The sequence below is a fragment of the Hydra vulgaris genome, chromosome 15, assembly GCF_038396675.1.
Source record: "Hydra vulgaris chromosome 15, alternate assembly HydraT2T_AEP".
In the NCBI taxonomy this organism is placed as follows: Eukaryota; Metazoa; Cnidaria; class Hydrozoa; order Anthoathecata; family Hydridae; genus Hydra; species Hydra vulgaris.
The window spans coordinates 5,386,049-5,400,363 of record NC_088934.1 but is presented as its reverse complement, the minus strand read 5'-3'; the positions used below and the strand labels follow the sequence as shown (position 1 = coordinate 5,400,363).

Genomic DNA, 14,315 nt, shown 5'->3' with positions numbered 1-14,315 from the left:
TGGAGGCAGAATCCAATATCAAAAGTCATGATTATAATTATCAAAACAATTATTGTTAGCATGGAGATGTTTGTATATGTGTGCATTTTTATCTTTTTTTATCTCATTTTTTCGCATACAAACTTATAAACAACAAATAATTTGTTGTTAAAAAATTTTAAATGTTTATAACTCTACAGGAGGATTTTTAAGTGAAAACATATTATTTTGAAAGAGGCAAAAATTAAAGTAAAGGATATAGGTTTACAATGTTTTCTAATGATAGAGTTTTAACTCTTTTTCATTTGAACAGATATATTACCAACATAAGGAAAGTAGTTTTTCATGACTTCTTTCTTGGTTTTTGGTTTCAGATTAATTAGTAAAAATAGTTTTTTTGGTAAGAATAAATTTTATTTACAAACCAAGACAGACACATGTTGCTTTTTAAAATATTAAAAACATTTATGTCATAGTAAAAACCAAGCTAAGTATTATTTTAAAAGTTTTATCAATAAAGCATTAAATTAAATTTACCTTTGTGAAAAGAGCCTGAATACATTCATTATGAATAATGGATAGATTCATTATGAAGTACATAAGAAACTACTTTCTTTGTGTATGTTAATGTCCAAGAAAGAGATTTTAGATTATTTTTCTTTTTCGATGGTAAAAGATGTTGAGTTATGTTTTAAATTTCAAACTAAATTTAAATTACTCAACAAAGATGTTACTTTTAGTCGGGAAACACAGCTTTAGCTTCTTCTTCTTTTACAACATTTAAAACCAATTTATGATGGCTATATGCAAGATGTTTCTCCCTTTCCCAATTAACTATTAAATGTAATTAAAAAATTGAATCTATATGTGTTATTTCCAAACATTATTATAGCATAAAGGTTATTTTGCACCAGTGAAAGTTGCTGAAGCAGAGAGGTCTTTTAGTGTGTTGAAAAGAATAAAAAATGTTTTAAGATCAAAACTAACAAAAAAACGCTTAAATGACTGAGGACTATTATCCATTTAAGTCAAAATGGCATTGAAAATTAATTTCAAAGAAGTTATAAAACTATAAGATAGAAAATTTTTGTAACAAAAAAAATAAATCTTTGATTTTAAAATATGCTTGCAATTATTTATAGGGGTTACTACCGACCTATAACTATTAGAAGGATCCCTTAAACCATCAAAAAAATAATTTAAAAGTAAAAACTTGTAATAGTAAAGCCTCTGTTTCAACAAAGCGTATTTTAATAAGGATTTGAAAAAGTAAAGTGAATATACATATATTTACATACATACACATACACACACACACACACACATATATATATATGCATATATATACATATGTATTTTTATTAGAAAATTCCATGTAAACCACATAATATCTATATAATCAAGTTAAAAAAAATTATACTTGTATAATAGTAGAAATATATAGCATAATTATTTATAGTAAAAATATATATAAAATTAATTTGAAAGTAAAGACTTCTATTATTATATTAGCATTTAAAAAATGCAGAAATGTATAACTTTTCAATTTGTTAGGTACATTGACTGAGGGTTAGAGTAAAAAGAAAGCCCTTAATTCCTATTTTACTGGTTAAAAACTTCCGCATCCAGCATTTCATTCTTGTTCTGTATTAAAATTATCAATAAACCTGAATTTTATGTAACGCAAACTAATAATAAAAATATTATAATACAATAGAACAAGTAAAAAATTAGTCATTAAATTGTTTACAAAATTGATAATAATATTAGAAATAATATTCATGAGCCAAGTTATTGTTAACCAAATTTAAATCTCGTTCCATAATATCTAAGTTATATATTTTTAGTTTTAGATATTCACCTATCCAAAGACCATTGTGGCCACTAAACTGACTCTCTGTATTTAAATAAATTATTTTGCTTGACCCAATAATTTATAAACGTAAGGTTTGATAAAGAAACAAGTAAAAGTTAGAAATATTATTTTAAACTTGCAGTAATTAAAACTTAAAACTTAAAAAAATCTTTTTATATGAAGTTAGAAACTTTACTGATAAAAAAATCTTGCAAATAAAAGTCATAACAAAATATCTGATAGCTAAGTTTCACTACAGAAACTACATACCTGATGGCTAAGTTTCAGTGGAATACTTTCATACTGTGCAATTCTTACTACTACATTGAAAACATCAAGATTTGGAAGCTGTCCATTTAAACCATCAACCAACAAATCAAAATGTGTAAAATGGTCACTATGTAAATCTATTGTGACTGCAACTTGAAGTAAACCAGCACGGCCATTCAAATCTTCATTGATAAAATCTTGAAAAAGATATATATTGTTTTACATTTATTGATAAAAAAAAATTAGATTAGAAAATAAAAGCAAAATATATAGTGTGAGATGATTTGTGTCATAAAAAAACACAAGATATATACATATATATTATGTAAAATTAAATCTGATGATCGCCATAAGTGTGAAACTTGGAGTCATGTTTCCCTAAGTACCAGGTGTTATAATTTAATTTTACATAATATAATTTGCTCTACTTTGTATTAAGCTTTCTCTACCGGCATTTATCAACACAATTATTAATATTATATACAGGGTGCATAAAAAGTTCGGGGCCATTTTTCTATAACATTTTAAACAAGGTAGACAAACTTTTTACGCACCCTATGCAGTTTTTCAGATTTTACATAATGTAACCCCATTTGTAAACAATGTTTGTATTGTTTTATAGGAAAAATGTCTGAACTCAGACCCGCTATTATTCGTCTATTTGAGCAAGGAAGAAGAGTGAAAGAAATTGTCAAACTTCTAAACATCAAACATCACCAAACTGTATCCAAAGTCATTAAGCGATATCAAGAAACTGGGAGCTATGAAGACAGTTGGAGAAGTGAACGTCCTTGGACTGCCAACACTCCAGCTAACTGGAATAAGATCTTAGGTCGAATCAAAAGAAACCCACGAACACAGAAGAACTCAACAAGAAAAATGGCCAAAGCTGTTGGAACTTCTGAAGGATCAGTCCGAAATATTATGAAAGGATTAAAAGCCATGAAACATGTTACAGCTCAATTACTTACAGAAGAAATGAGAACGTTTGAACCAATGCAGGAAGCTTGTGAAACGTTTTGGTGCTGGGCGACACCAAAAAATTCTGTTTTCTGATGAGAAATGGTTCAATGTTGAGCAAGCCCATAACAATCAAAATGACAGAAGTTGGTCTAAGGAACGCCTGCCACTTGAAAAAAAAATTTCCCATCAACGGAAGCCACAGCAAGTAATGATCTGGGCAGGAATCACCCACAATGGTAAAACTCCTCTCTTCCTTGTTCCACTTGGAGTCAAATTTGTGGTGCTGAATATTGAGCGATGCTTGAAGAAAAACTTTTGCCTTGGACCCAGCAGCATTTTAGAGATGAAGAATGGACGTTTCAACAGGACGGTGCACCCTCTCACAAAGCTATACAGACTCAAATGTGGCTGGAAGAGAACTTTCCCGATTTTATCAAAGTTGACATCAGCTTTCAGAGACAGATTGGAGAATGGCCATCAAACTCACCAGACTTGAACCCGTTGGACTACTCACTTTGGAGTAATCCAGAGACCAAAGCTTGCATGAAACCCCATTGATCGATTAAAGAGTTAAAAAAAGACCTGATTAAAGCCGGGAAAGAAATCCCAATGGAAACAATTGCTAAAGCTGTGAATGAAAGAGGTTAAAAAAGTGCATCCAGGTAGAGGGAGAACATTTTGAGAATATGTAAATAACAATGTCTGATCAACTATGTACATACATTCATAACCTGTGTACATACATTCATAACCTGTTTTGCAAATGAAATATATTATGTTTTGTAATTGAAGTACTATGTTTTGCAAAATGGCCCCAAACTTTTTACGCACCCTGTATATATGGTTCATTCATAGTTATATGTAGAAATAGTTTACTGGTTGCATTTTAGACAGTTTTAATCACATTTATACTTGAGATTTCATTTTTACGATTTTATTACTGGAAATATATAAAAAAAGTTTATTTTTAGACTATAATGTTTAACCCTTGATTTTAATATTTTTAAATTAGTAAAAAATGTCAGAGAAATGTTGTGTAGGAATAGTTTTAAATGAAGATAAAATGTCATATTGCAGAATGGTAGGAAGAATAAGACTAAAAGGTACTGATATTAAAGTTTTAATGCAAAGGATAGGATACACTTTCGAACCAAATGAGGAGATAAGTTTTCACTATGAAAAAGTATATATTTCTAGATATGAAGCACTTCAAAAATACTGTTGTGATCCATTTAAAGTCCACAAGAAAAAAATTATCAAGGGATTGTGTAAAGTCAACATACCAATAGCAAATCAACTTAAGATCAAATCTGGTCAAATAGTTTGCACTAACTGTATGATGAATTCAAACTTGAAAAAATTACAGAAAGTAGTCAAGATGAAGCTGCTGAAGAAGATTTGAGTTGTTCAGACCTTGATAAGACAGTTCTTAATAAGAGTGTGTCTTTATTGGAAATATCTCCACTCAAAAATGCAAGAAGACGCAAAAAATTAGAATAAGGAAAGCAAAAAGCTAAAAAAATTGCAACAAGTATGACAAACCTAGTAGAAAAAGAAGGAATCGGAAAAAGAGCAAAAGTGCATAAACTGTAATGATTTAGACCAACTGTTAGATGCAATAAAAAATAAAATGAAAATAAGTTTGAAGGAAGAAAAAGTTCAACTAGTAACACTAACTTCTAATAGTTGGTCAATTGACAGAATATGCAAAATACTTTCAGAACATCTTGTTAAAAAAGCTCGAAAGTTTAAAAAACGAAAAAGGAATACTTGCTAAACCTAAGGCTAAAATAGGACAGCCTTTGAAAGATATTGTTAAACTAAAAGTCATTGAAATTTATGAATCCCAAGAGTTCACAAGACAATGTCCAGGAAAAAAAGACTTTGTTTCTGTGTTTATAAATAATGTAATAGTTCATAAGCAAAAACGTTTAACATTAGTTCAATTAAAAAAACTTTATCTAGAGTTTAAGAAGTTATACCCCAAACACAAAGTTGGATTCAGCAAGTTATGTGAACTAAGGCCAAAGTAGTGCATCAGAGTTGACAGTAGTGGAAGTCACTCAGTTTGTGTATGTTATTATCATAAAAAAACGTTGATAAGCGCTGCTATACCTAAGGGCCATTTTATATATTACAAAGATTTGATGAAAGTATGTGTTTGTAATATATATAATCAAATCTATATGTTTCATCCATGTTCCAACTCCCCTAGTAAAGTAAATTTAAAGACTTGCTTGGAAAATGTGTTTGAAAATAATGATTTTGATGATCATATCATATACAAACAATGAGTGTCAACTGACCGAACTGCACTTGTCACAGTTCAAACAAGCATTATTGAGTTTAATGAAACTCTAAGTGAAACTTTGTATGATCTTTGTCACAAGCACTTTATCAAAGAAGCACAATCCTCCTACTTACAGAGGCAAAAAGAACATTAGATCAACACATGTACCATCTTGAAGATCACAATATAAATGCTGAGCACCACTTCTTTGCTACATCCCATGGCAAAAGTCGATGTGATGGAATCACATAGATTTTTGCCATGTTTCGGAGTTATAGAGTTGGGAGAGGATTATAACCATAGGTAGCCTCCTTATCTGTAGTGGCCTTTTTGGCCTTGGGGAGGTGAATTACAACAAAACAAAACAAAAAACATAAAAAAACATTAAAAAAAATAAATAAGAGGAAATATAAAAAGAGAAGCAGCAAAAGTGAGTCTACAAGCAGCAAATGCAAACCAGATTCTCACACCAAATGAGCTGTTTATATGGGCTGAAAAAAACATTAAAGGTGTTAAATTATTTTACATTTCAAGTGATAATATCAATAATTATGAAATTTATTTTAACCTAAAGAAACAATATGATGAGGTGAGCACAGTCCCAGGCACAAGAAGCTATCACAGTTTTATACCAGGTGGAGAGAAATAATTTGTACGAAGAATATCTAGCAATACTGTCTATGATACCAATTTGCTGAATATTATTAACTTGGCAAAATAAGATCCTTCAAACTTTCAACCTGGTAAATACATTGCATGCCTTTATGATGATGAATCGTACATAGGGCTGGTACTTGAGTTATGTAATGAAAACCAAGATGTTAATGCAAAATTCATACATAGAAACAAATTAAATTTAAAATGGACTAATGATCCATGATCAAGTAAATGTTGGGTTCCATTTGACAAAGTAATATGTCAAATAAGTGCCTCATCCATTAAGGGTAGAAGTGCTCGTGATTACAAACAATAATGATTATGAAGTATTATAAGTTAATTAGAAATTAGAAAAATTTATGTTTCATGTGTATATTCAATTCTTCTTTCAGCATTTTTTATTTTTTTGAAGTATAATATAACTTGCGCTATTAGGTATCCTTTTAAACTAAAAAAGCATTGCACTTAAAATGCTAAAATTATGCCATAAGATAGAGTATAGGTCTTTAAATTTTTTTTGGTGATTGTCTATATATAGAACCTTGCCAGTAAAAAGTTTCATAATTTATTTTAATTGTCTATACTACTTCCTATGGCTACAAAGTGAATGTAAATTATTTTATTTTTTAAAAAAGTGATATTTTAACGGACTGCTGCAAGTGCTAAAATAACTTTTAACACATAATTTTAATTTTTTAGACAAGTGGTTACTCTAAGTACACAAAAGTAATAAAAAATTGGCACAGCTTGTCTATTGTTTCTAATAGTGCCTTATTTAGCAACTTTGAGGTACAAGAACTCAAAAACTGTTTAAAATCAGCCAAAACCCTTACAAAAATAGATAATTTGGGTGAAAAACCATTACCCTACAAAATTTCACGTGATCATCTATTTTATTTAAAAAGTTATGATCTGGTAAAAATGAAAAAAAATCTACTGTAAGCTCTAGATACTAAAATTTTTCCAATTTTGGTCAATATTAATTCAATTATAACTTTTGAACGGTTTGGTCAATCAAGCTGAAATTTTCAGGATTGTGCTTTTTTCATAAAAGCTGTGGGTTGTCAAAATTTAAAGCAAATTTGAGGTGGTACCCTGGGGCACTTTTGAAAAACAAGGTGATTTCATATGGAATAACCCAAATATATATATATATATATATATATATATATATATATATATATATATATATATATATATATATATATATATATATATATACATATATATATATATATATATATATATATATATATATATATATATATATATATATATATATATATATATATATATATATATATATCAGATTTGCACACTCGTCATTGTCCAACTGTACCAGGCAACCGAACTTTGTGAAGGGCGACTAGTAGTGAATGCAATTAAGTATAAAATTTTTTTAAAAAAAAAAATCTTTTTTTTAAAAAAAAATCCTTTTTTTAAAAAAAAAAAATCTAAAATAATAATAAAACTATATTTTGAAAGTTGCAATGCAAAGTTGCAATGCAATCGCAAAGTTGTCAATGTCAGTGTCACGGTGCTAAAGTTTATTTTCCACATTTTTTATATTCTAATAATTAATAATTTATTTGAAAAAAAGAAATGCGGACAAAAGAAATTAATAAATAAATTGTATGAGCATTTAAACGTATTTAAAAAAATATCGAAACTTTCAAAATATCAATAGTTTTCAGGCTCCTGTAACAAAAAATATCTTAATTATTACAACACAATACAAGCAAAGAGTTTTACCTACTTAGCGCCTCAAGGTCAAAGTTATTAATACTGTACAAACAACTGGTGGTAGTCATGCTACTTTTAAATTTGGAACAATTAAAATGTGTCATAATTGCAGGCTAAAGTTTAAATAGTTGAAAATGGTGACTTATGTCATCAAAGAAATGATTCATCAAAGATGAAATGATGAAATCCAATATCAGCAAAAATATAGTTTGTCTAAAGTTGTTTTCCAGGTAAAGCACTTTGATTTTTTCTTTTAAGCTACCAGGATTGGCTACCATATATATGTATATAAGTATATATATATATATATATATATATATATATATATAATGTATATATACAAATATATATATATATATATATACATATTTATATATATACATATTTATATATATACATTTATATATATATATATATATATATATATATATATATATATATATAAATGTATATATATATATATATATATATATATATATATATATATATATATATATATATATATATATATATATATATGTATATATATAAATATATATATATATATATATATATATATATATATACAAAATAAATATATATATAGTAAAAGCCTTATATGAGCGCGCATACAATTTTTTATTGACAATTTGGCAATGGTTTTTTGTATATATTGATAAATTGTGTGTTTTAAAAAAACCAAACTAATTTAAAGAGAAAGTTAATAATAAACAAACCATAAACTGAAAAAAGAAACTAACTTAACAAATGATTAAATAAATAAAGAATAAGCATGAGAAAATAAAGGCATTAAACTAATATATTTTTTAATACAAAAGCGTCTTAATTAATAAATCAAACTTAATTAATTCAAATTATTATTTAGGCTATTAATTTTTTCTATATTGCCATGTTGCACAGTGGGCCAGAGGTGAACAAAACTCCTCAAAACCTACTTCTATATTGGAATAATTTCTTTTTGTAAATGTTATCTAGAGACCCCCATTACTCTAAAACTGATATAATTTTTTCTCTACTGTGATTTTTGAGCTCTGTATATCAATTTTACAACAAAAATGGCAATATTTTGCCTTTGAAATATTGGTGAAAATATAAAAAATCATATAAAAAAGAAATATCAGGCCAGTTAAGACAATTTTACAAATTTTAATTTCTTAAGGGCATATATTAGTCCAACGACAGCGATATAATAATATAAGAAGTATATATATATATATATATATATATATATATATATATATATATATATATATATATATATATATATATATATATATATATGTATATATATATATATATATAAATAAATATACGAATAACGGGTGATGCGGAAGTTATCGGACAAATCCTAATTTCATTATTTGAGCATAATAATTAGTTTTTGTAGTTTTATGCGTAGGCATAAATGTTCTATAAAATATAAACTTTATTATTTGAAACACAATTATTTAAAATGAAGTTAAATGCAGCTGAACGAGAATCTTTTCGAAAGCGACTAAAAATGTTTTTTGTAAATAAACCTAATATAAACAAAAAAAAAATCATAAATCATTTTGAAAAGGAAGGATTTGCTCGAAGTACAATATATGATCACCTAAAAAGACTTGAAACTGTTCAATCATTTTCTGATAGAAAGCACCCTGGTCATCCGACACTAGAGAAAAGAAAGCAAAATTAACGAGACTTGTCACCAATCGAAAAGGGGTCAGTCAGAGAAAAATAGGTATTAAATTATTGTAAATCAATCGACAATTGGGCATCAGTTAAAAAAAATGAATATTAAATATAGAAAACGTGAAAAGACTCCAAAATACACTATAGAACAACAAGTAAAGGCAAAGAAAAGAAGCAGGAAACTAGTTAACTAACTGTATAACACAAAATCGCTTCTAGTCATCGATGACAAAAAATACTTTTGTTTTGCAGGGGACAACATGCCTGGAAATTCTGGATACTACACAAACAACAAAAAGACATGCCCAGAAAGTGTTTGTTTTGTAGGAAAAGAGATATTTCCAAAAAAATTATTAATGTGGATGGCCATATCTGACCGTGGTATGTGGCTGTAGCGATCAATTCATCAATCTATATTAATGAATGTTTAGAAAAACGACTTCTTCCATTTATTCACAAGTATCATGGAGACTTTAACTATTTATTTTGGCCAGATTTAGCAAGTTCTCATTATTCTAAATTGGATGGACCAATATGTCTATTACGTTGATAAAGAATCCAATCCCCCAAATGTGCCTCAAGCACGAGCAATTGAAATTTTTTGGGGACATTTAGCACAGAAGGTTTACGAGGGAGATTGGAAAGCTTCAACAGAACAAGTTTTGATTGGTGGCATTAAACTAAAACTACAAGAAATTTAAACTTTTTACAGTCGCATATGAAAGGCGTCAGAGCAAAATTGAGATCAATTGCAGATGGTGGTGTTTTTTCATATAAAAAATAATATATTTTTATTAAAAGATAAATGCTTTATTTAAAAAAAATATAATAGTAGTTTGTTTTTTTATTTATAAATAAGTTATTGACGTTTTTATTTTGTCCGATAACTTTCGCATCACCCGTTAAAGTTTATTTTTTATGCTTGCTTTTTTTCCAAGTGTTTTTAATAAAACCCCTTAAAATGCGTGACGTTTTCTTTAACACTTACCTCTGCACAAACAGAAAAATACTTAGCCACATTAGGCTGCACGTGTGATCTACTTTAAATTACAGTCTCATAATTAGATAAAAATTTACAACCAAATTTTCTCAGCTGAGTGCATAAGGTGTTAGGGTTTTTATTATAAGTGATACCCAATCGTAGATTTTGGTTTAAAAATCTGAAGAAGACGCATAAAGAACAGTTTTAATCATTTAAATCTTGTTAAAATCTTTTTTAAATATCTTTTTTAAATCTCTTTTAATGTGGAAAATTGCACTTTTAATGTGGAAAGTTATGGAACATTCGATGAAGACTATGTGATTTAGTTTAATAGCTTTTTCACTAGTAATTACTTTGGTTATGTTTAAGTGGTTTTTTAACATTTTTGTGGATTGTTGTACTGTGTTAACTTTATGTGAACATCTGTAAAAAGATGATTTATGGAAGAGAAGATTTATTATTTGTATTTATGTATGCAAAAATTTTTTATTAATGTAAAAAGAAGAGTTTAGTTTTGTAAGGAGAAATTAGTTTGTTTACAAGAAAAAGTGGCCATAACCTGTGTGGTTATGACCACTCCCAGAGACCAAATATGCCTAGATTTAATTTTTCTGATCTCAATTACCTATATTTAGACATACAACATGAACTATCTAATAGGATAACATCAAGATATTCCAGGACCACGCTTGACTACTTCTAAAATAACCACTTGAGAGGTCATGGCCACACCTGAAGACCCTATATGCCCAGATTCAAATTCCCTGACTGCAATTACCTATATTTAGACATACAACAGGTTCCATCTAAAAGAAAAACATTGGGACACCCCGAGTTCACTCTTGATCACACCTAAATTGACCATTTGAGCAATCATGAGCACTTCTAAAGACCGAATATGCTCAGATTTGAATTGCCTGACCACAATTACTTAAATTTTGAGATACATGCCCAATCTAATTTGAAAACCCTCAAGACATCCCATGACCACCCTTTACAACCCCTGAACTTTGTGTGGTCATGACTACTCCAAACTTAAAATGGAGGCCAAAAATGAAATCTTTGGCCCCAAAAACCCTATAAACATGTGTCACATGTTTACATTTAACCCTTAAATAGTTTTGTCATTTTTAGACAATTGTATCATTTATGAGGTGCGACTGATATATCAACATTGGTCAATGGTTCTAATCCTATTAGTAGAATTTTTTTTAATGTTTTATTTTTTTGAAGACATTAGAAAATATCAAAGTTTTTAAGTTTTAAATAATTAAGCTTCGATTAAATAACTTAAAAACTTCGACTTTTTTTAAATTCGTTATAGTGAAACACTTTTAAATTAAAACAAAAAAATATTTATTTTATGGTTTTATTTTATCTGGTTCATTTTACCATTCATTAAGATTTTTATTTTTTTAATTTATCTTTGTATTTTTTTATTTTTTTAGTTTTTACTTTTCCTTCCAGTTTATAGTTATATTATATATATAGTTATATTATATAGTTATATTATATTATATAGTTATATTATATAGTATACAGTTTATAAGCTATATTTATATAGCTTATTTTTTAATTTTAGTTTAAGTTTACATTTGTTCATTTAGCGCTTTTTTTAAATACACAAACTTAAAACGTGCAAAGTGCCATCCCAAGTTGTAAAAACAAAATACTGTGTGTGTTGGTCATACAGTTGTGGCATTTAGTTGGATGCCCTTTGTTTTTAGGCACCAAGATACATTTTGGCATAGAATTGACTATTTTGACATTTTTTGGTAATTTCAGTACACCAAACTCACGCAATCCAGTAAAGCAAATCTTGTATTGTGTGTGGTTATGTTGTTTCACTCGCTTCACAGTAGGAATTGTGTAACAAGGTTTGTATCGTTTTTCGACAAGACGACAAACTTAATGATTCCAGGTACCAAATGGCATAATCATAGTTTCATCGCTGAATAGCACTTTACTCCACTGTCTAGAAGTGTAGTTCTTGTACTTTTCGAAAAATGCTAATATTTTTGCATGCTGCTTGTCATTTAATAACGGTTTCTTGGCTGCGACTCAGCAAGGCATTTTAAACTCAAAAAAAGTCTTCATCTTATTGTTCTTTCACTTACATAAGATGGTAACTGCTTTTTAATTTCTACTGATGATACTGAAAGATTTTTCATTACAAGTCTTTTCATACTCAAATCATCATGTTTTGTAGTATTCCAGTTAATTTTTTAAAACTAAGATGACCAGTTCCTTTGTAATGTTTGATAATATTGTTAACAGCTGACTTCAAAATTTTCATTTTTTTTTTCGATTTCTATGCTAGAAAAACCATCCTTATAATACTGTACTATTACTGCATGTTGATTATTTAAAACAGATGTTTTTTTCCCTATTTTACATTATAATTAAGTAATAAATATAAAAAAAACTCAACAAATAATATAAAAAATTACAAGATAAAAACCTAAAAAATAACAATAAAAAACATCAAAAAATGTTATTATCACTCGATTCGCCTCATAGTAACAGCTATCTGATACCTGCTAAAAATTGTGTCCACATAATTAATAACTTTGATCAATATAACTTGTTTCTTCGCGCAGCGGCCTTGTTCGTCAAGGTTCGTGTTTCGGAGTTATAGAGTTGAGAGAGGGTTATAACCACTATTAAGTAGCCTCCTCATCTGTAGTGGCTTTATCGGCCTGGAGGAGATGAATAACAAAACAAAAACAAACAAAAAAAAAAGGAGGAATAAATTGCAAAAATAGCTAAAAATCTGGCTGGCTAAAGTATTTTGGCCACAACTGCATATGGCATGCAATCTTACGCTTTTACTGAGAAGGCTTGATATATATATATATATATATATATATATATATATATATATATATATATATATATATATATATATATTCTCCTAGTCAGCGTGACATTTAATTTTTTTCTATAACCTCCTTTTTTTTTTACTTTTTTTTTTTATATATCGTATTTTTTTTTATATTTTTATATTGTCTTTTTTTATTTATACATATTTAAATCTAATATTTTATTATTATATATATTTATTATTATTACTATTTTCTAATTAATATATATTATATTTCATGTTTTTTTTTCATCTATTTATCAAAGTGATCAATTACAGTAATATTTAAACCAAGCCCAAAGTTGATGTAGTTGGAAATTTTTTAGTTTAGACAATAATTAGACATAACTTATTATATATAACTTATAACTCATTAACAAAAATTATTTGATATTTGATATTTAATAGGTCTAACCATAAAACATAGAAATGAGGTCGGCAATTTTTTGCCGATCTCAAATATTTTCAGGTCAGCAATTAGGTTGGCATTGCTGAACGCCAACCCTAATTCCAAGGGTTATATATATATATATATATATATATATATATATATATATATATATATATATATATATATATATATATATTTATATATATATATATATTTATATATATATATAAATATAAATATAAATATAAATATATATATATATATATACATATACATACATATATATATGTATATATATTCATGTATATATATATATTTATATATATACATATACATATATATATGTATATATATATATATACATGGATATATATATATATGTATATGTATATATATATATGTATATGTATATATATATAATTATATATATATATATGTATATGTATATATATGCGTGTATACATATATATATATGTATATATATGCGTGTATACATATATATATATATATATATATATATATATATATATATATATATATATATATATATATATATATATATGTATATATATATATATATGTATATATATATATATATGTATATATATATATGTATATATATATATATATATATATATATATATATAT

The 14,315-nt window shown here is 27.0% G+C and overlaps 1 protein-coding gene across 1 annotated transcript in view; it reads right to left on the bottom strand.

Annotated features, from left to right (window-relative positions):
- Positions 1 to 14,315, bottom strand: part of LOC136072056 (glycosylphosphatidylinositol anchor attachment 1 protein-like) — a 60,818-nt gene that overhangs the window by 17,535 nt on the left and 28,968 nt on the right. Inside the window, exon 5 of the mRNA XM_065820137.1 lies at positions 2,105 to 2,301. Coding sequence (XP_065676209.1) covers positions 2,105 to 2,301 — 197 coding nt within the window. The remainder of the gene's footprint in view (positions 1 to 2,104; positions 2,302 to 14,315) is intronic.